Source organism: Chiloscyllium punctatum, chromosome 6 (genome assembly GCF_047496795.1).
Source record: "Chiloscyllium punctatum isolate Juve2018m chromosome 6, sChiPun1.3, whole genome shotgun sequence".
Classification (NCBI taxonomy): domain Eukaryota; kingdom Metazoa; phylum Chordata; class Chondrichthyes; order Orectolobiformes; family Hemiscylliidae; genus Chiloscyllium; species Chiloscyllium punctatum.
The window spans coordinates 87658222-87681518 of NC_092744.1; the positions used below are offsets into that span (position 1 = coordinate 87658222).

General features: G+C 53.1%; 1 protein-coding gene across 3 annotated transcripts in view; it reads right to left on the bottom strand.

The window, feature by feature from the left end:
• ephb1 (EPH receptor B1) overlaps positions 1 to 23297 on the bottom strand; it is a 511139-nt gene that overhangs the window by 16207 nt on the left and 471635 nt on the right. For all 3 annotated transcript variants that reach the window (XR_011960959.1, XR_011960958.1, XM_072573215.1), the window contains exon 15: positions 3078 to 3233. Coding sequence is in view for 1 of the 3 variants with exons in the window: in XM_072573215.1 (XP_072429316.1) it covers positions 3078 to 3233 (156 nt within the window). In the remaining 2 variants the exon portion in view is untranslated. The remainder of the gene's footprint in view (positions 1 to 3077; positions 3234 to 23297) is intronic.

Below are 23297 nucleotides of genomic sequence, written 5' to 3' on the forward strand. Positions count from 1 at the left end.
TTGCCTGAGAGTGTCAGAGTTTATCTGTATGTGTGAGGCAGTGTACATGCGTGTACGTGTGCATGTAAATTTGTGTGCGGGGGGGGGGGGGGAGGTGACAGTTTATTTTATATGTGTTTTCACTATTAGTTTGTGCATGTGCATCAAAGGGCATCAGCATGTGCCTGTCAGTGTGACAGTGGGAGTGTATCTGTGTGTGTCTGTCAGTGTGACAGTGGGAGTGTATCCACCTGTCCCTGTCAGTGTGACAATGGGAGTATATCTATCCCTGTTAGTGTGATAGTGGGAGTGTATCTGTCCCTGTCAGTGTGACAGTGGGAGTGTATCTGTGTGTGTCTGTCAGTGTGACAGTGGGAGTATATTTGTCTGTCCCTGTCAGTGTGACAGTGGGAGTATATTTGTCTGTCCCTGTCAGTGTGGCAGTGGGAGTGTATCTGTGCCTGTCAGTGTGACAGTAGGGGTGTATCTGTCCCTGCCAGTGTGACAGTGGGAGTGTATCTGTCTGTGTCTGTCAGTGTGACAGTGGGAGTGTATCTATCCCTGTTAGTGTGATAGTGGGAGTGTATCTGTCCCTGTCAGTGTGACAGTGGGAGTGTATCTGTCTGTGTCTGTCAGTGTGACAGTGGGAGTGTATCCACCTGTCCCTGTCAGTGTGACAATGGGAGTGTATCTATCCCTGTTAGTGTGATAGTGGGAGTGTATCTGTCCCTGTCAGTGTGACAGTGGGAGTGTATCTGTGTGTGTCTGTCAGTGTGACAGTGGGAGTATATTTGTCTGTCCCTGTCAGTGTGACAGTGGGAGTATATTTGTCTGTCCCTGTCAGTGTGGCAGTGGGAGTGTATCTGTGCCTGTCAGTGTGACAGTAGGGGTGTATCTGTCCCTGCCAGTGTGACAGTGGGTGTGTATCTGTCCCTGTCAGTGTGACAGTGGGAGTGTATCTGTGCCTGTCAGTGTGGCAGTGGGAGTGTATCAGTCCCTGTCAGTGTGACAGTGGGAGTATATCCACCTGTCCTTGTCAGTGTGAAAGTGGGGGTGTATCAGTCCCTGTCAGTGTGACAGTGGGGGTGTATCAGTCCCTGTCAGTGTGACAGTGGGAGTGTATCAGTCCCTGTCAGTGTGACAGTGGGAGTATATCCACCTGTCCTTGTCAGTGTGAAAGTGGGAGTGTATCAGTCCCTGTTCGTGTGACAGTGGGAGTGTATCAGTCCCTGTCAGTGTGACAGTGGGAGTGTATCAGTCCCTGCCAGTGTGACAGTGGGGGTGTATCAGTCCCTGTCAGTGTGACAGTGGGAGTGTATCAGTCCCTGCCAGTGTGACAGTGGGAGTGTATCAGTCCCTGCCAGTGTGACAGTGGGGGTGTATCAGTCCCTGCCAGTGTGACAGTGGGGGTGTATCAGTCCCTGCCAGTGTGACAGTGGGGGTGTATCAGTCCCTGCCAGTGTGACAGTGGGAGTGTATCAGTCCCTGTCAGTGTGAAAGTGGGAGTGTATCTGTCCCTGTTCGTGTGACAGTGGGAGTGTATCAGTCCCTGCCAGTGTGACAGTGGGGGTGTATCAGTCCCTGCCAGTGTGACAGTGGGAGTGTATCAGTCCCTGCCAGTGTGACAGTGGGAGTGTATCTGTCCCTGTTCGTGTGACAGTGGGAGTGTATCAGTCCCTGCCAGTGTGACAGTGGGGGTGTATCAGTCCCTGCCAGTGTGACAGTGGGGGTGTATCAGTCCCTGTCAGTGTGACAGTGGGGGTGTATCAGTCCCTGTCAGTGTGACTGTGGGATGCATAACTGAACACAGACACTTACATACTGGAAATCAGTGATCAGTTACCAGGAGTCAAAGTCACTGTTGTTTCTCTAGATTTCGCTCATGCTGCACTGACCAGATTTGAAGCTTGCAAACTCTGTCTGAATTTCATTTCAATGTAATTCAATTGTCCTAAAGCTGACTGTGTAGGTCTTTGCAACACAGTTACAACATTTTATGACTCAACGTAAATGCTGTTCACCCTGATGAAGGAGCAGCACTCTGAAAGCATGTGAGTTCAAATAAACCTGTTGGATGAGACTTCTGACATTGTCTGCCCCAGTCCAACACCAGCACTTCCCCATCATTTCCTAGCCAGTCCCTCTCATGTGCAGGTACAGGAAAGGAGTCACTGAGAGTGACCAAGGACAGCACTGATTCAGTGTCACTAAAGTGTAGGTTTAGTCCAGGTAGTTCTAGTATAACGTTCCTTTTGGCAGCACGATTTGGGTGTAACTTTGCAAATGGTATTTTGGAGAACTCCACTGCCAATAGTACAATGTCAGCAGGGATCAGTTTGCAGACCTGTTCTGCACATATGCCAATGTGCACTCCAAAATCTCCGCGCCATTCTGCACGTGCTATTCTGCACATGCCCTAATGTCAGCTGCCTAATGTCAGTTTTCGGTGAGAGGTACTATATAGAAAGCTCCTTTCTTACATTTTTAAATGCATTGTGTTAAATTTACTTGTCACGGGCGGCACGGTGGCACAGTGGTTAGCACTGCTGCCTCACAGCGCCAGAGACCTGGGTTCAATTCCCACCTCAGGCGACTGTCTGTGTGGAGTTTGCACATTCTCCCCGTGTCTGCGTGGGTTTCCTCCGGGTGCTCCGGTTTCCTCCCACAGTCCAAAGAGGTGCAGGTCAGGTGAATTGGCCAATCTAAATTGCCTGTATTGTTAGGTAAGGGGTAAATGTAGGGGTATGGGTGGGTTGCGCTTCGGCGGGGCAGTGTGGACTTGTTGGGCCGAAGGGCCTGTTTCCACACTGTAAGTAATCTAATATAAAATTAATACTTTTGTTTTGTTAATAAATATGATTTCAAACTTCATTCGGGCTGTGCTATACTTTGCGTTACACTTCTGGGTGATTGTTGAGTGATCGTGAGTGATATTTGCTGCTGGTCTGCCCCGAACCCTACTTTTCCCATATGCTCCATTATTTCTATTAAGCAATTTTCTATTAAGCGAGGTTTGGCTAGAAGGCAACTACCAGTATTCTGAAAGGAATGGGCCAATTGGCCTCTTTTAACCAACCCTGATTTGATGTGATACTCACTCAGATGTCATCTGCATGCACAGCTGCAGAGATGTGAATCCAGAGTTGAGGAAGTTCTCTCTGTACTGACTCATCTTGATTGCACTGAGCCAATCTTCTACTGAGGTGAAAGCAGTGAAGTCAGGGACACTGCGGTCCAACAGAGGCTGGGAAGGCCTGGGTTTGAAAGGCAGACAACAAAAAAAACAACGTCAGTGGGTCTGACAACCAGCTGTCTCATAATTCTCTCTCTTCTGCACACGAAAGAACAACTCAATTCACAATTATGGTCTCTGCTCCTCTTAGCTTCCCTTTCAAATATCTTCCCATGGAAAGAAACAGCCCATTTCCATAAGAAGATAAAATGTTGCAATTGATGTTTGTTTAATAGGAAAGAAATGGTCGGAAATAGGACAACTTGGAGACATAAAGCCTGGCAAGAAATATCTATTTCTTGTTTTGATAGAATAAGATACTGCCTCGTTCTCTTAGTTCCACAGATGTCAAGGTGACTCCAGAACACCACTTTTACACAGTGGGCAGTCCTCCTACCTCTCAGGCACAAGTTCCCCTTGAGTATTTAACTTCATTCTTCCATTCACATGTCTAGGTCTGTGTTTGTTCCCTATTCTTAACTGCACCTTGTACGGAGTCTGAAGTCATATGTCAACCAGACCAGGTAAGGAAGTCAGATTTCCTTCCCAAAACATTAGTGAACCAGATGAGCTTTTACAGCAACCAATAGTAGTTGTCAGTACATCATTACTGAGACCAGATTCAAATTCCAGATTTGTTGATCATGCTTGCAAGTGGAACTAATTTACTTTGGGATTATGGCCAGCATGGACTGGTTAGATCAGAAGGTCTTTTTCCGAGCTATATGAATCCAGCAGTGATGGGATGGGAACCCCTAACCCAACTCTTGGGAGAAAGTGAGGACTGCAGATGCTGGAGATCAGAGTCGAGAGTGTCGTGCTGGAAAAGCACAGCAGGTTAGGCAGCAACCAAGGAGCAGGAGATTTGACGTTCCTGGCATAAGCCCTTCATCAGGAGTAATATTTCCTGATGAAGAGCTTATGCCCGAAATGTCGATTCTCCTGCTCTTCTGATGCTCCCTGACCTGCTGTGCTTCTCCAGCACCACACTCTCAGCATTATCCCGGGACACTGAAATACTGGTGTTTATAACGTCGATTCTCCTGCTCCTCGGATGCTGCCTGGCCTGCTGTGTTTTTCCAGCACCATATTTTTCAACTTTATAAACTATCAACTTTATATACTATATTTACAAAATCCTGAGAGGTTTAGATGAGGTGAATTAGCAAAGGTCAATTTTAAATTGGGCAATTTAAAACTAGGAGATGTGATTTTAAGGGGAGAGGTGAAATGGGTGAGGTCCTGGAAGACTGGAGGGTAGCAAATGTTGTGCCCTTATTCAAGAAGGGCTGCACAGGAAATCCTGGGAACTGTAAACCAGTAAACTTAACATCTGTGGTGGGTAAGTTACTTGAGAAGATTCTGAGATAAGATATACATGCATTTGGAAAGATAGAGTTTGATTAGGAGTAGTCAGTGTGTGGAAGATCATGCCTCACAAATCTGTTAGGGTTCTTAGATGAAGTGACCAGGAAGGTTGACAAGGGCAGGGCAGTAGACATAGTCTATGTGGATTTCAGTAAGATTCTGAGAGATAAGGTATACACGCATTTGGAAAGACAGGGTTTGATTAGGAATAGTCAGCATGGCTTTGTTGTGGCAGATCAAACCTCACAAATTTGTTAGAGTTCTTTGATGAATTGACCAGGAAGGTTGATGAGGGTAGGGCGGTAGACATAGACTATATGGATTTTAGCAAGGCCTTTGATAAGATTCCACATGGTATGCTGCTCTGGAAGGTTAGATCGCATGGAATCTGAGGGAACTGGCAAATTGGATCCAAAATTGGCTTGATGGTGGGAAGCGGAGGGTAGTAGTGGATGGATGCTTGTTGGATTGGACAGCTGTGACTAGTGGAGTGCCTCAGGGGTCGGGGCTGGGCCCATTGCTGTTTGTTATCTATATCAATGATTTAGATGAGAATGTGCAAGGCATGATTAGTAAGTTTGCCAATGACACTAAAATAAGTGATAACATGGATAGTGAGGAGGATTATCAGAGATTGCAGCAGGACCTTGATCAGCTGGGCAAGTGGGCCAAGAAATGGCAAAGGGAGTTTAATATAGATAAGTGTGAGGTCTTACATTCTGAAAAGTCAAATCAAGGTAGGAGTTCCATGGTGAATGGTAGGGCCTTAAGGAGTGTAGTGGAACTGAGGGACCTTGGAGTTCAGGTGCACAGTTCTCTGAAAATGGAGTCACAGGTAGACAGGGTAATGAAGAAGGCTTTTGATACACTGGCCTTCATCAGTCAGGGCACTGAGTATAGAAGTTGGGAAATTATGTTGCAGTGATACAGGACGTTGGTGATGCTGCACTTGGAGTGTGTTCAGTTTTGGTCACCTTATTATAGGAAGCATGTTATTAAACTAGAAAGAGTATAGAAGAAATTTACAAGGATGTTACCTGGACTCAAGGGTCTGAGTTTTAGGGAGAGGTCGGATAATGTAGGATCTTTTTCTTTCGAGCGTAGGAGACAGGGGTGGGGGGTGTGGGGTTGGGGAGGTGTGGGGTTAGGATCTTACAGAGGATCATAAGATCATGAGAGGCATGGATACAGTGAATGCGCTCAGTCTTTTTCCCAGGTTTGAAGAATTGAGGACTAGAGGGCATCAGTTTTAGGTTCGAGGGAAAAGAATAAAAGGGAACCTGAGGGGCAACTTTTTCACACAGAGGGTGGTACGCATATTGAATGAGCTGCCAGAGGAAGTGGTTGAGGTGGGGACATTAACAACATTTAAAAGACATTTGGACAAATACATGGATAGGGAAGCATTAGAAGGATATGGGCCAAGTGCAGGGAAAGGGAGTTAGCGTGGATGGATATTTTGGTCGGCATGGACCAGTTTGGGTCCAAAGGGCCTGTCTCCCTGCTGGAGGACTCTATGAGTCTATCTAAAAGCGACCAGAGGGGCAACATTTTCACACAGTGTAGTTCGTCTGTGGAACTGCCAGAGGAGATGGTGGATGCAGGTAGAGTTACAACATTTGAAAGTTATTTGGAAAGGTAGACGAATAGAAAAAGTTTAGAAAGATATGGGCCAAATGCCAGTAAACAGGACTAATTTAATTCGGGAAGCTTAGTTGGCATAGACGAGTTGGACTGAAGGGTCTGTTTCGCTGCCGTATGACTCTGTGACTCCATAGTAAAGTAACATTACCAATGTGCCACATTTCCCCTTGACACTCTCGTTAAATGCAGAGGGAATTCTGCACTGTCAGAGTGGCCATGCTTTACATGAGGGCTCAACCCACCTCCCCATTAACCAGTGTCACAAGGCCAACAGTAACCTGGTCGTGGACTGCACTGCTGTTCGAGAAACTGCAGGAAAATTGGTGGTTCCATGAGTCGATAGAACAAGAGCAACCACACATCAAAAAGGCAGTTCCAAAGTTGGGACATTCCTTGGAGGTGAAAGGTTACATAGAAATCATGTTTCGCCCCTTCTGTCATTCATTCTTTCTGCAAAGAGACAGGCCAGCCTCCGATGTCTGCACAGGCGCTCGACAAGGTCACCTCTCAGGTATATGGTTGAATTAATCAGCTTTGGCCTTGGGAATTCTCAAAATGAAACTTGCAGCACACATCACCTTTCCCATTATTTCTGAAATCCAGACAGTCTGCAGGGACAGGTTGAAGAGCTTGAACATCACTTGGTTCCAGTTACAGCTCGCAAGCTGCCCTGCTTCTCATTACTGTGATTAGATTATGGATTTAGATGAATGAATAGAGGTTTTGTTTATGAAGGGAGGTTGCAATGTAATAGGACACCACCTTGGACCCCTGGAAAGTATTAGTCCTCGCTCTTTACATGGGAGAACAAAATTGCACCGCCCACCCCCTGGTCTTTTTTAATTGACTTTTGTTTTGTAGGAATTTGAAATGACTGGAGATGGGAAGACAAAACTTGGATATAAATATCCATAATCAGAGAGAATTGGAGGTTAAATTGCCTCTGATTTTCCCTGGGGCTTTGTTATTTGTTGCCCTTTTCCTGTATTGCTAGCTTGCAGAAAATAAGAGCTTTAAACCTTCAACACCTCAACAAACTTTGCCCAAAAGGCTGTTGGATTTTAGTTATTTTAGCTTTAGTTTTTTTTTAAAGGTTGGAGGAAAAAGTTACAGAGCTGGGAGGAGGCGAGGATGGGAGTTTTAAATTTGTAGCATTGGAGGAGTGCTGCACAAACCTCACTTGACCCTTCCACAACTTTAGTCAAAGATTGAGAGTTCTCAAACTGGTTAAACTCTTACATGATTCACTTCACAGAATCTGATCTTTCCTGTTTAGGGACACTGAATGAGGTGTTTTCAATTGAAGCAGGTTGCTGTGTTACAGTATGCCTCACTGACGATTGGTTCCACTGACAGGCAGGGGGATTCTAGTTGGGACCAGGACCCCTGAATGCTGTGGATTTAAATGGTAGAGAGTTAGAAAGCGTCAGTCATCCTGGGAAAGGGGGACGGGGTTTAATTGCAGGGTGGATTAGCGATCACAAAAAGGTAGGTATCTCCCAGGACTCAGGAATGAGACAGGATCTCTATAAGGTAGGCTTCAATTGAGCAAAGGAACAATTTTTCAGTGAGTGAAGCAGGGGTGAAGCTCTGATTGCCCAGGGTTGGAGGTTTGAGAGGAGGGAAGCACAGGAGTGAAGTGAGTGCAGTGATGGTGACGTTGGGGATGGATCATTGGAATGATTCTGACTTTGAAACAGGGGGCAGGATTGCAAGGCTGATTCCAACTGCAAGTGCGGTGTGACAATCCGAGAGGTGGTGCAGAGCCACCAGTGCTCCAGCAAGGCTCAGCACAAGCTGGAAGAACAGCATCTCATCTGTTGCTCAGGGACCCTGCAGTCTCTTGGACTGAACATCCATTTCAATCATTTTCAAGCCTGATTTAATCCTTCCATGATTTTTATCCACCTCCACACATATCATGACATGGGTTGCTTTCTGCGCCGCCTACCTATTCTTTCCTACTCTTGGTGCTCATTATCACTTAATAAAAACTGAAAGAGCTGTGAACGCTGCAAATCAGAAGCAAAAACAGAAATTGCTGGAAAAGCTCAGCAGGTCTGGCAGCATCTGTGCAGAGAAATCAGAGTTAACGTTTCGGGACAAGTGACCCTGATTCAGTTCTGGGGGAAGGGTCAGTGGACCTGAAATGTTAAATCTGATTTCTCTCTACAGGTGCTGTCAGACCTGCTGTTTTTTTCCAGCAAATTCTCATTATCACTTATTCAGCTTCCCTTCTGTCTTGGCTTACTGTCAACAAGCCTCTTGTTTGTCTACGCCTTTCATATCTCCCATTCTCTGGGTTCCATCTCCACATATTCATGCACCTGACCCCTTTTGTCTTCGGCATAAATGCCACTTCTTTTCTACTATCAATTTTGATAAGAGTCACCAGACTTGTAACAGTCCATAGATGCTGCCAGACCTGCTGAGTTTCTCTGGTAATTTCTATATACGTTTCAGATCTCCAGCATCTTCAGTCCTTTGCTTTATCGGAGAGGTGGTTCTGATTTTGAAGTGGGGTAGTTATTTATGGGTAGCTTTAACATTTCGCCTAAGAAGTACCTCTGCTCCACTTGACTACAAGCAATGCAAGGAAGGCACTAAGACCTTTTGATGTAGGCCTTGGTGGAGTCAGTTGGTGAATTACTCACTACAGGATTCCTAGCCTCTGAGCTACTGTTGTAACCACTATATTTATGTGGCAAGTCCATTCAGTTTCTGGATGTTGATAATGGAGGACTTCAGTGATGATAGTCCTCTTTTATTGGAATTGGTCATTTCCTGGCACTTGAATGCTGTTTGTCTATGACCAGCAGAAGCCAGGATATTGTTCAGCTCTTGCTGCATACGTTCATGGTCTGCTTCAGCTACTGAGAAGTCATGAATGGTGCTGAACATTGTCCAATCGTCGGCAAACATCCCACATCGGCCCTTATGATGGAGGGAAGGTCATTGATGAAGCAGCTGGAGATGGACCCTGTTGCAATTTTACCAGCAAAGGGAGAGTTGCAGGAAATATGCTCACCCATGGACAAATTGAGGCAATAAAGTGGGCAAATTAATTGAGACACATGCGCAGCAAAAGTATCCAAGTACTTCCCCAGGTCGGTTCCCTTTCCCCCAGCCTGTCAGCCTCAGCCTTTGCTCCCAGGGCTTCTGTCCTGATCCTGTTAAGATCTCTCTCTCTCACTCTTACTTACTTTTGCATCCATGACTCCTTGATGTTGGGAGTGAACATAGTCCCCGAAGCGGCTATTGCTCCTGGTGCCGTGCTTGGGGACAAAGTGCTGCCCATTTTCTGACTTGCGAGCAACTTTCGCAAGTGAGACTTATGGATGGCCATTCAATGGTAGAAGCAAGGGAGGGTTCACCCCCAATTTCCATGAGGTTGGGTGGAGATCTCAGACTAAATAGAATTGAACCTTATATCTCCTTGTCTTATTGTATGATGTAATACATCTATAATTACTTCACTGCCTTACATGCGATAATGTCTCACAACTGGTCCCACACCCAGTCGACAAATCAGTCCCTTGGGGTGCTTACCGAATATAGGTAATACATGTCATAGAGGGAGAGCAGGGAATAATCAGCAGTCTGATTCCTGGGATGTCTCACATCTGTCACAGAAGCAACAATACAGGAGCAAATGGGCCAAGTGTATCTGTCCACACTGGAGTTTAAAAGGGCGAGAGGGGATCTTACTGAAACATATAACATTTTGACAGACTTGATGCCAGGAGGATCCTTCTCCTGCATCGTAACCCACGATCACAGTCTCAGGATACAGAGAAGGACACTTAGGACTGAGATGAGGAAAGGTGGAGAACCTGGGCAAATATCATTCATAAAAAGACAGTGGAGGACACATCACTAAACATTTTTAAGAATGAAATCGATTTCTAGACACTAACGCTGTCACATGGTAGGGCTAAGAGCAAAGGTACAGGCAGGGATATGGGCAGGGATCTGGGAAATGGGCAGGGAGCTGGGATATGGGCAGGGATCTGGGAAATGGGTAGGGAGCTGGGATATGGGCAGAGGGCTGGGATACGGGCAGGGAGCTGGGATATGGGCAGAAGGCTGGGATACGGGCAGGGAGCTGGGATATGGGTAGAGAGCTGGGATACGGGCAGGGAGCTGGGATATGGGCAGAGGGCTGGGATACGGGCAGGGAGCTGGGATATGGGCAGAGGGCTGGGATACGGGCAGGGAGCTGGGATATGGGCAGAGGGCTGGGATACGGGCAGGGAGCTGGGATATGGGCAGAGAGCTGGGATACGGGCAGGGAGCTGGGATATGGGCAGAGAGCTGGGATACGGGCAGGGAGCTGGGATATGGGCAGAGGGCTGGGATACGGGCAGGGAGCTGGGATATGGGCAGAGGGCTGGGATACGGGCAGGGAGCTGGGATATGGGCAGGGAGCTGGGATATGGGCAGAGAGCTGGGATACGGGCAGGGAGCTGGGGTGTAGGCAGAGAGCTGGGAAATGAGCAGGAGCTGGGATACAGGCAGGGAGCTAGGATAGGGGCAGGGAGCTGGGATAGGGGCAGGGAGCTGGGATAGGGGCAGGGAGCTGGGATAGGGGCAGGGAGCTAGGATAGGGGCAGGGAGCTGGGATATGGGCAGGGAGCTGGGATATGGGCAGGGAGCTGGGATTTGGGCAGGGAGCTGGGATATGGGCAGGGAGCTGGGATATGGGCTGAGAGCACAGGTATAGGCAGGGAACTGGTGTATGGGCAGGAAGCTGGGGTATGGGCAGGGAGCTGGGGTATGGGCAGGGAGCTGGGGTATGGGCAGAGAGCTGGGGTATGGGCAGGGAGCTGGGGTATGCGCAGGGAGCTGGGGTATGCGCAGGGAGCTGGGGTATGCGCAGGGAGCTGGGATTTGGGCAGGGAGCTGGGATATGGGCAGGGAGCTGGGGTTTGGGAAGAGAGCTGGGGTATGGGAAGGGAGCTGGGATATGGGCAGGGAGCTGAGATATGGGCTGAGAGCACAGGTATGGGCAGTGAGCTGGGATATTGGCAGGAAGCTGGGTTATGGGCAGGGAGCTGGAGTATGGGCAGCGAGTTTGGGTATGGGGAGAATCTGGGTTATGGGGAGAGAGCAGGAGTATGGGGGCTGCACAGGGGTATGGGGGTTGTGTAGGGGTATGGGGAGAGAGTTGGGGTATGGGGAGCAAGCTGGGGTATGGGAGAGAGCTGGAATATGGGGAGCAAGTGAGGGTATGGGATGGGAGATGGGGTATTAGGAGAGCAGGGGTGTGGGTGGGAGCTGGAGTATGGGGAGAGGACTGGGGTATGAGGAGAGAGTTGGGGTATGGGGAGAGGGTAGGGTATGGGAGAGATTTGGGGTATGGGCAGGGAGCTGGAGTATGGGCAGGGAGCAGGGATATGGGCGGGAGTTGGGATATGGGCAGGGTGCTGGGATATGGGCAGGGAGCTGGGGACTGGGCAGGAAGCTGGGGAATGGGCAGGGAGCTAGGGAATGGGCAGGGAGCTGGGGAATGGGCAGGGAGCTGGAGACTGGGCAGGAAGCTGGAGAATGGGCAGGGAGCTGGGATATTGTTGGAGGTTTGGATTAGGAATTGGCTGGCTGGAAGAAGACAGAGGGTAGTAGTTGATGGTAAAGGTTCATCTTGGAGTGCAGTTACTAGCGGTGTTCCGCAAGGATCTGTTTTGGGACCATTGCTGTTTGTCATTTTTATAAATGACCTGGAGGAAGGGTTAGAAGGTTGGGTGAGCAAGTTTGCGGATGATACAAAAGTCGGTGGAGTTGTTGACAGTGAGGAAGGATGTGGCAGGTTACAGCGAGATATAGATAAGCTGCAGAGCTGGGCAGAAAGGTGGCAAATGGAGTTCAATGTAGCTAAGTGTGAGGTGATTCACTTTGGTAAGAGTAATAAAAAGATGGGGTACTGGGCTAATGGTCGGATACTTGGCACTGTGGATAAGCAGAGGGATCTTGGTGTCCATGTACACAGATCTCTGAAAGTTGCCACCCAGGTAAATAGTGCAGTGAAGAAGGCATATGGCATACTGGCTTTTACTGGTAGAGGAATTGAGTTCCGGAGTCCTGAGGTCATGCTGCAGTTGTATAAGACTCTGGTGCGGCCGCACCTGGAGTATTGTGTGCAGTTTTGGTCGCCATATTATAGGAAGGATGTGGAGGCATTGGAACGGGTGCAGAGGAGGTTTACCAGGATGTTGCCTGGCATGGTCGGAAGATCATATGAGGAAACGCTGAGGCACTTGGGGCTGTTTTCATTGGAGAAAATAAGGTTTTGGGGTGACTTGATAGAGGTGTACAAGATGATTAGGGTTTAGATAGGGTTGACCATGAGAACCTTTTTCCACGTATGGAGTCAGCTACTACAAGGGGGCATAGCTTTAAATTAAGGGGTGATAGGTATAGGACAGATGTTAGGGGTAGGTTCTTTACTCAGCGAGTTGTGAGTTCATGGAATGCCCTGCCAGGAGCAGTGGTGGACTCTCCCTCTTTAAGGGCATTTAAGTGGGCATTGGATAGGCATATGGAGGATAGTGGGTTAGTGTAGGTTAGGAGGGCTTGGATCGGCGCAACATCGAGGGCCAAAGGGCCTGTACTGCGCTGTATTCTTCTATGTTCTATGTTCTATATGGGCAGGGAGCTAAGATTTGGGCAGGGAGCTGGGATATGGCCAGGGAGCTGGGATTTGGGCAGGGAGCTGGGGTATGGGCAGGGAGCTGGGGTATGGGCAGGGAGCTGGGATATGGGCAGGGAGCTGGGATATGGGCAGGGAGCTGGGATATGGACAGGGAGCTGGGATATGGGCAGGGAGCTGGGATTTGGGCAGGGAGCTGGGATTTGGGCAGGGAGCTGGGATATGGGCAGGGAGCTGGGATATGGGCAGGGAGCTGGGGAATGGGCAGGGAGCTGGGGTATGGGCAGGGAGCTGGGGTATGGGCAGGGAGCTGTGTTATGGGGAGAGAGCAGGGCTATGGGGGGCGTGCAGGGGTATGGGGAGAGTGCTGGGATATGGGGAGCAACATGGCGTATGCAGAGAGAGCTGGGGTATGGGGAGAGTGCTGGGGTATGGGGAGCAAGCTAGGGTATGGAAAGGGAGCTGGGGTATGGGGAGAGCAGGGGTGTGGGGTGGAAGCTGGAGTATGGGGAGAGGAACATAGAATATAGAACATAGAAAAATACAGCGCAGTACAAGCTCTTTGGCCCTCGATGTTGCACCGATCCAAGCCCACCTAACCTACACTAGCCCACTATCCTCCATATGCCTATCCAATGCCCGTTTAAATGCCCATAAAGAGGGAGAGTCCACCACTGCTCCTGGCAGGGCATTCCATGAACTCACGACTCGATGAGTAAAACTGGGGTATGGGGTATGGGGACTGGGCTATCGGGAGAGAGCTGGAGTATGTGGAGCAAGCTGGGGTATGGACAGTGAGCTGAGATATGGGCAGGGAGCTGGGGAATGGGCAGGGAGCTGGGATATGGGTTGACAGCACAGGTATTGGCAGGGAGCTGGAGTATGGGCAGGGAGCTGGGGAATGGGCAGGGAGCTGGTATATGGGGAGCAACATGGGGTATGCAGAGAGAACTGGGTTATGGTCAGAGAGCTGGGGTATGGTCAGGGAGCTGGGGTATGGTCAGGGAGCTGGGGTATGGGCAGGGAGCTGGGGAATGGGCAGGGAGCTGGGGAATGGGCAGGGAGCTGGAGACTGGGCAGGAAGCTGGAGAATGGGCAGGGAGCTGGGATATTGTTGGAGGTTTGGATTAGGAATTGGCTGGCTGGAAGAAGACAGAGGGTAGTAGTTGATGGTAAAGGTTCATCTTGGAGTGCAGTTACTAGCGGTGTTCCGCAAGGATCTGTTTTGGGACCATTGCTGTTTGTCATTTTTATAAATGACCTGGAGGAAGGGTTAGAAGGTTAGGTGAGCAAGTTTGCGGATGATACAAAAGTCGGTGGAGTTGTTGACAGTGAGGAAGGATGTGGCAGGTTACAGCGAGATATAGATAAGCTGCAGAGCTGGGCAGAAAGGTGGCAAATGGAGTTCAATGTAGCTAAGTGTGAGGTGATTCACTTTGGTAAGAGTAATAAAAAGATGGGGTACTGGGCTAATGGTCGGATACTTGGCACTGTGGATAAGCAGAGGGATCTTGGTGTCCATGTACACAGATCTCTGAAAGTTGCCACCCAGGTAAATAGTGCAGTGAAGAAGGCATATGGCATACTGGCTTTTACTGGTAGAGGAATTGAGTTCCGGAGTCCTGAGGTCATGCTGCAGTTGTATAAGACTCTGGTGCGGCCGCATCTGGAGTATTGTGTGCAGTTTTGGTCGCCATATTATAGGAAGGATGTGGAGGCATTGGAACGGGTGCAGAGGAGGTTTACCAGGATGTTGCCTGGCATGGTCGGAAGATCATATGAGGAAACGCTGAGGCACTTGGGGCTGTTTTCATTGGAGAAAATAAGGTTTTGGGGTGACTTGATAGAGGTGTACAAGATGATTAGGGTTTAGATAGGGTTGACCATGAGAACCTTTTTCCACGTATGGAGTCAGCTACTACAAGGGGGCATAGCTTTAAATTAAGGGGTGATAGGTATAGGACAGATGTTAGGGGTAGGTTCTTTACTCAGCGAGTTGTGAGTTCATGGAATGCCCTGCCAGGAGCAGTGGTGGTCTCTCCCTCTTTAAGGGCATTTAAGTGGGCATTGGATAGGCATATGGAGGATAGTGGGTTAGTGTAGGTTAGGAGGGCTTGGATCGGCGCAACATCGAGGGCCAAAGGGCCTGTACTGCGCTGTATTCTTCTATGTTCTATGTTCTATATGGGCAGGGAGCTAAGATTTGGGCAGGGAGCTGGGATATGGCCAGGGAGCTGGGATTTGGGCAGGGAGCTGGGGTATGGGCAGGGAGCTGGGGTATGGGCAGGGAGCTGGGATATGGGCAGGGAGCTGGGATATGGGCAGGGAGCTGGGATATGGACAGGGAGCTGGGATATGGGCAGGGAGCTGGGATTTGGGCAGGGAGCTGGGATTTGGGCAGGGAGCTGGGATATGGGCAGGGAGCTGGGATATGGGCAGGGAGCTGGGGAATGGGCAGGGAGCTGGGGTATGGGCAGGGAGCTGGGATTTGGGCAGGGAGCTGGGATATGGGCAGGGAGCTGGGATATGGGCAGGGAGCTGGGGAATGGGCAGGGAGCTGGGGTATGGGCAGGGAGCTGGGGTATGGGCAGGGAGCTGTGTTATGGGGAGAGAGCAGGGCTATGGGGGGCGTGCAGGGGTATGGGGAGAGTGCTGGGATATGGGGAGCAACATGGCGTATGCAGAGAGAGCTGGGGTATGGGGAGAGTGCTGGGGTATGGGGAGCAAGCTAGGGTATGGAAAGGGAGCTGGGGTATGGGGAGAGCAGGGGTGTGGGGTGGAAGCTGGAGTATGGGGAGAGGAACATAGAATATAGAACATAGAAAAATACAGCGCAGTACAAGCTCTTTGGCCCTCGATGTTGCACCGATCCAAGCCCACCTAACCTACACTAGCCCACTATCCTCCATATGCCTATCCAATGCCCGTTTAAATGCCCATAAAGAGGGAGAGTCCACCACTGCTCCTGGCAGGGCATTCCATGAACTCACGACTCGATGAGTAAAACTGGGGTATGGGGTATGGGGACTGGGCTATCGGGAGAGAGCTGGAGTATGTGGAGCAAGCTGGGGTATGGACAGTGAGCTGAGATATGGGCAGGGAGCTGGGGAATGGGCAGGGAGCTGGGATATGGGTTGACAGCACAGGTATTGGCAGGGAGCTGGAGTATGGGCAGGGAGCTGGGGAATGGGCAGGGAGCTGGTATATGGGGAGCAACATGGGGTATGCAGAGAGAACTGGGTTATGGTCAGAGAGCTGGGGTATGGTCAGGGAGCTGGGGTATGGTCAGGGAGCTGGGGTATGGGCAGGGAGCTGGGGAATGGGCAGGGAGCTGGGGAATGGGCAGGGAGCTGGTATATGGGGAGCAACATGGGGTATGCAGAGAGAACTGGGTTATGGTCAGAGAGCTGGGGTATGGTCAGGGAGCTGGGGTATGGTCAGGGAGCTGGGGTATGGGCAGGGAGCTGGGATATGGGCAGGGAGCTGGGGTATGGGGAGCAACATGGGGTATGCATAGAGAGCTGGGGTATGGGGAGAGTGCTGGGATATGGAGAGCAAGTTAGGGTATGGAATGGGAGCTGGGGTATGGGGAGAGCAGGGGTATGGGGTGGGAGCTGGATTATGGGGAGAGGACTGGGGTATGGGTAGAGAGCTGGGGTATGTCGAGTGTGCAGAGGTATGGGGAGACAGCTGGGATACGGGGAGCAAGCTGGGGTATGGGGTGGGTGCTCAGGTATGGAGAGAGGACTAAGGTATGGGGAGAGGACTGGGGTATGGGGAGAGAGCTGGGGTATGGGGAGAGAGCCGGGTATGGGGAGAGAGCTGAGGTATGAGAAGCAAGCTGGGGTATGGGGTGGGCGCAGGGATACGGGGAGAGAGTTGGGATATGGGGAGAGAGCAGGGGTATGGTGAGACAGCTGGGCTATGGGTAGAGAGCAGGGGTAAGGGGAGAGAGCTGGGGTATGGGTAGAGAGCAGGGGTAAGGGGAGAGAGCTGGAGTATGGGGACCGTGCAGTGATATGGGAGCGACTAGGATATGGGGAGAGAGTTGGGATATGGGGAGAGAGCAGGGGTATGGTGAGACAGCTGGGGTATGGGTAGAGAGCAGGGGTAAGGGGAGAGAGCTGGAGTATGGGGACCGTGCAGTGATATGGGAGCGACTAGGATATGGGGAGAGAGCTGGGACATGGGGAGCATGCTGGGGTATGGAGAGTAAGCTGGGGTATGGGGAGTAAGCTGGGGTATAGGGAGTGACTTGGGGTATGGGGAGCGACTTGGGGCATGGGGAGAGAGCTGGGGTAAGGGGAGAGAGCTGGGGTAAGGGGAAAGAGCTGGGATATGGGCAGAGAGCTGGGGTATGGGCAGAGAGCTGGGGTATGGGGCGTGTACTGGGGTATGGGGAGAGAGCAGGGGCAGGGGGAGCAAGCTAGGGTATGGGGAGAGAGTTGGGGTATGGGGAGAGAGTTGTGGTAGGGGGAGAGAGTTGGGGTATGGAGAGCGAGCTGGGGCAGGGGCAGTGAGCTGGGGTATGGGGAGAGTGCAGGGGTGTGGGAGAGTGCAGGGGTGTGGGAGAGAGCTGGGGTAAGGGGAGAGAGGTGGGGTATGGGGAGCGTGCAGGGGTATGGGATTGGAGCTAGGGCGTGGGGAGAGAGTTGTGGTAGGGGGAAAGATTGGGGTATGGGGAGCGTGCTGGGGCAGGGGGAGCAAGCAGGGGTATGGGGAGAGTGCAGGGGTGGGGGAGAGAGCTGGGGTAAGGGGAGTGTGCAGGGGTATGGGGAGAAATCTGGGGTATGGGGGGAGAGTTGGGGAGAGAGCTGGGGTATGGGGAGAGAGTTGTGGTAGGGGGAGAGAGTTGGGGTATGGGGAGCGAGCTGGGGCAGGGGCAGTGAGCTGGGGTATGGGAGAGTGCAGGGGTGTGGGAGAGAGCTGGGGTAAGGGGAGAGAGGTGGGGTATGGGGAGCGTGCAGGGGTATGGGATTGGAGCTAGGGCGTAGGGAGAGAGTTGTGGTAGGGGGAAAGATTGGGGTATGGGGAGCGTGCTGGGGCAGGGGGAGCAAGCAGGGGTACGGGGAGAGTGCAGGGGTGGGGGAGAGAGCTGGGGTAAGGGGAGTGTGCAGGGGTATGGGGAGAAAGCTGGGGTATGGGGGGAGAGTTGGGTTTTGGGGGGAGAGCTAGGGTATGGGGAGAGAGCTGGGGTATGGGGAGACGGTTGGGATATGGGGAGCGAGCTGGGACAGGGGGAGCAAGAAGGGGCATGGGGAGAGGGCTGGGGTATAGGGAGAGAGCTGGGGCATCAGGAGTGAGCAGGGGTATGGGGAGAGAGCTGGGATATGGGGAGGGAGCAGGGGTATGGGGAGGGAGCAGGGGTATGGGGAGGGAGCAGGGGTATGGGGAGGGAGCAGGGGTATGGGGAGGGAGCAGGGGTATGGGGAGAGAGCTGGGATATGGGGAGGGAGCAGGGGTATGGGGAGGGAGCAGGGGTATGGGGAGGGAGCAGGGGTATGGGGAGAAAGTTGTGTGTGGGGAGCGTGCAGGGGTGAGGTATAGAGGTGGGGTATGGGGAGTGAGAAGGGGCATGGGGAGAGATCTGGGGTACGGGGAGCGAGCTGGGATATGGGGAACAAGCTGTGATATAGGGAGAGAGCTGGGGTATGGGGAGAGCAGGGGTATGGGGAGAGTGCAGGGGTGGGGGTGTGAGCTGGGGTATGGGTAGAGAGCTGGTGTATGGGGTGCGAGCTGGGATATGGGGAGTGAGCAGGGGTATGGGTAAAGCAGGAGTATGGGGAGAGTGCAGAGGTGGGGTAGTGAGCTGCTGTATGGGGACTGAGCTGGGGTATGAGGAGAGAGCTGGGGTATGTGGAGCGAGCTGGGGTATGTAGAGCGAGCTGGAATATTGGGAGCTCGCAGGGCTGGGGGAGTGAGCTGAGTTATGGGGAGAGAGCAGGGGTATGGGGAGAGAGCTGGGGCATGGGGAGTGTGCTGGGGTATGGGGAGCATGCAGGAGTATGGTAAGAGTGTGGTTTTAAGGGGAGAGAGCAGGGTTCTGGTGAGAGGACTGGGGTATAGGGAGAGAGCTGGAGTATGGGGAGGGACCTGGGGAATAGGGAGAGTGTTGCGGTATGGGGAGAGTGCAGGGGTATGGGGATCTACGCTGGGGTATGGGGAGAGAGCTGGGGTATGGGGAGAGTCCTGGGGTATGGGGAGAGAGCTGGAGTATGGGGAGCGAGCTGGGGTATGGGGAGAGAGCTGGGGTATGGGGAGAGTGCTGGGGTATGGGGAGCGAGCTGGTGTATTGGGGAGAGAGCTGGGGTATGGGGAGAGAGTAGGGATATGGGGAGAGTGCTGGGGTATGGGGAGAGAGCTGGGGTAAGGGGACAGAGCTGGGGTATGGGGAGTGCGCAGGGGTATGGGGAATAAGCTGGGAATGGGTAGCGCACAGGGGGAATGGGAGAGAGCTGGGGAATGGGAGAGAGCTGGGGAATGGGTAGCATGCAGGGGTATGGGGAGCGAGCAGGGGTATGGGGAGCATGCAGGGGTATGGGGAACATGCAGGGGTATGGGGAACATGCAGGGGTATGGGGAGAGAGCAGGGGTATGGAAAGCAAGCTGGGGTATGGGCAGAGAACTGGGGTATGGGGAACAAGCTGGGGTATGGGGAGAGAACTGGGGTATGGGGAACAAGCTGGGGTATGGGGAGAGAGCAGGGGTATGGGGAGAGAGCAGGGGTGGTGTAGTAAGCTGGGGTATGGCGAGCGAGCTGGGGTATATGGAGAGAGCTGGGGCATGGGGAGAGAACTGGGGCATGGGGAGCAAGCTGGGTTGTGAGGAGAGAGCAGAAGTATGGGGAGAGTGCAGGGGTGGGGTAGTGAGCTGGGGTATGGAGAGCGAGCTGGGGTATGTGGAGAGAGCTAGGTTATGGAGAGAGTGCTGGGGTATGGGGAGAGGACTGGGGTATAGGGAGGGAGCTGGGGTAAGGGGAGAGAGCTTAAGTATGGGGAGAGCAGGGGTATGGGGAGAGAGCTGGGGTATGTGGAGAGAACTGGGGTATGGGGAGAGAGCTGGGGTATGGGGAGAGAGCTGGGGTATGGGGAGAGTGTACGGGTATTGGGAGAGGGCCTGGGTATGTGGAGAGAACTGGGGTAAGGGGAGTGAGCAGGAGTATGGGTAGAGAGCTGGGGTAAGCAGAGAGGACTGGGTATTGGGAGAGATTTGGGGTATGGGGAGAGGACTGGGGTATGGGGAGAGAGCCGGAGTATGGGGAGAGAGTTGGGGTACGGGGAGAGGGCTGGGGAACGGGGGGAGGGCTGGGGTACGGGGAGAGAATTAGGGTATGGGGAGAGGGCTGGTGTATGGGGAGCAAGCTGGGGTATGGAGAAAGAGCTGGGGTAAGGGGAGCGAGAAGGGGTATGGGGAGTGAGCTGGAGCATAGGGAGTGATCTGGGGTATGGAGAGAGTGCAGGGGTATGGGGAGAGTATGGTTTTCAGGGGAGAGAGCTGGGGTACGGGGAGAGGACTGGGGTACAGGTAGCGAGCTGGGATATGTGGAGCAAGGTGGGGTACGGGGAGAGGGCTGGGGTACAGGGACAGAGCAGGGGTATGAGGAGAGAGCAGGGGTATGGGGAGAGAGCTGGGGTATGGGGAGTGAGCTGGGGCGGGGGACATGAGCAGGGGTATGGGGAGAGAGCTGGGATATGTTGAGAGAACTGGGGTATGGGGAGATAATTGGGGTATAGGGACAGTGCTGGTGTAAGGGGAGAGAACTCAGGTATGGGGAGAGCAGGGGTATGAGGAGTGAGCTGGGATATGGTGAGCGCTCAAGAGTATGGGGAGAGAGCTGGGGTATGGGGAGAGAGCTGGGGTATGGGGAGAGAGCTGGGGTATGGGGAGCATGCAGGGGTATGGGGAGAGGACTGGGGTATGGTAGGAGAGCTGGGGGTATGGGGAAAATGCTGGGGTATGGGGCGCGAGCTGGGGTATGGGTGGAGAGCTGGGGTATGGAGAGTGCACAGGGGTATGGGCAGAGAGCTGGGGTATGGGGAGAGAGCTGGGGTATGGGGAGAGAACTGAGGTATGGGGAGAGGGCTGGGGTACGGGGAGAGAGCAGGGGTACGGGGAGAGTGCTTGGGGCATAGGGAGACGACTGGGGAATGGGAGAGAGCTGGGTTTTGGGGAGTGAGCTGAGGTATGGGGAGAGTGCAGGGGTGGAGGAGAGAGCTGGGTATGGGGATTGAGCTGGGGTATAGGGAGAGGGCTAGGCTACGGGGAGAGAGCAGGGATACGGGGAGAGAGCAGGGATACGGGGAGAGAGCAGGGGTATAGGGAGAGAGCTTGGGGCATAGGGAGACGACTGGGGCATGGGGAGAGAGCTGGGGTATGGAGAGAGAATTGGAGTATAGTGAGAGAGCTGGGGTATGGGGAGAGAGCTCGGGTATGGGGAGAGAGCTGAGGTATGGGGAGAGAGCAGGGATGTGTGGAGAGAGCTGGGGTATCGGGAAGAGCTGGGGTATGACAAGCGAGTTGGGGTATAGGGGAGAACTGGGATATGGGGGGGGCACATTGGGGTATGGGGAGAGTGCAAGGGTATGGGGGAGTGAATTGGGGTATGGGAAGACGACGGGGGGTATGGGGAGCACGCACGCGCAGAAGTATGGGGAGCGCGCAGGGGTGTGGGGAGAGAGCTGGGGTATGGGGAGAGAGCTGGGGTATGGGGAGAGAGCTGGGGTATGGGGAGAGGGCTGGGGTATGTGAGAGCTGGGGTAGGTGGAGAGGTCTGGGTTATGGGGAGCGCGCAGTGGTATGGGGAGCGTGCAGGGGTGTGGGGAGAGAGCAGAGGTATGTGGACAGGACTGGGGTATAGGGAGCACATAGGGGTGTGGGGAGAGAGCTGGAATGTGGGGAGAGCAGGGGTGTGGGGAGAGAGCTGGGGTATGGGGAGAGGTCTGGGGTATGGGGAGAGAGCTGACGTATGTAGAGAGGACTGGGGTATGGGGAGCACGCAGGGGTGTGGGGAGAGAGCTGGGATGTGGGGAGAGCAGGGGTATGGGGAGCGAGCAGGGGTATGGGGAGAGTGTTGCAGTATGGGGAATGAGCCGGGGTAGGTGAAGAGAGCTGGGGTAAGGGGAGAGTGCTGGGGTATGGGGAGCGAGCAGGGGTATGGGGAGAGAGCTGAGGTATGGGGAGCGAGCTGGGGTATGGGGAGAGAGCTGGGTTGTGGGGAGATTGCGGGGTGTGGGGAGCGCGCAGGAGTGGGGGAGAGGACTGGGGTATGGGGAGAGAGCAGAGGTATGGGGAGAATGCAGGGGTATGGGGAGAGAGCAGGGGTATGGGGAGAGAGCAGGGGTATGGGGAGAGAGTTGGGGTATGGGGAGAGAGTTGGGGTATGGAGAGAGAGCTGGGTTGTGGGGAGATTGCGGGGTGTGGGGAGTGCGCAGGAGTGGGGGAGAGAGCTGGGGTATGGGGAGTAAGCTGGGTGTTGGGAGAGAGCTGGGTATATGGACGGTGCAGGGGTGGGGGAGACAGCTGGGTTAAGGGGAGAGAGCTGGCGTATGGGGAGATGGCTGGGGTACGGGAAGAGTGCTGGGTTATGGGGTGATGGCTGGGTTACGGGGAAAGGGCTTGGTTACGGGGAGAGACCAGGGATATGGGGAACGCACAGGGGTTTGGGGGGAGAGCTAGGGTGTGGGGAGAGAACAGGGGTATGGGAAAAGAGCAGGGGTATGGGGAGAGTGCAGGGGTATGGGGAGAGTGCAGGGGTATAGGGAGCGCGCAGGGGTGTGGGGAGAGAGCTGGGGTACGGGGAGAGAGCGGGGGTATGGGGAGAGAGCTGGGGTATGGGGAGAGAGCTGGGGTATGGGGAGAGAGCGGGGGTATGGGGGAGAGCTGGGGTATGGGGGAGAGGACTGGGGTATGGGGAGCGCGCAGAGGTGTAGGGAGCAGGCAGAGGTGTGGAGAGCGCACAGGGGTGTGGGGAGAGCTAGGGTATGGGGAGCGTGCAGGGGGATGGGAAGAGGACTGGGGTATGGGGAGAGAGCTGGGGGATGGGGAGAGAGCTGGGGTATTTGGAGCACGCAGGGGTATGGGGAGAGAGTAGGGATATTGGGAGAGAGCTGGGGTATGGGAAGAGAGCTGGGGTATGAGAAGCGCGCAGGGTATGGGGAGAGAGTAGGGGTATGGGGAGAGAGCTGGGGTATGGGGAGAGGACGGGGAATGGGGAGAGAGCTGGGGTATGGGGAGAGGACAGGGGAATGGGGAGAGAGCTGGGGTATGGGGAGACGACTGGGGTATGGGGAGAGGACAGGGGAATGGGGAGAGAGCTGGGGTATGGGGAGAGGACAGGGGAATGGGGAGAGGACAGGGGAATGGGGAGAGAGCTGGGGTATGGGGAGAGGACAGGGGAATGGGGAGAGAGCTGGGGTATGGGGAGATGAC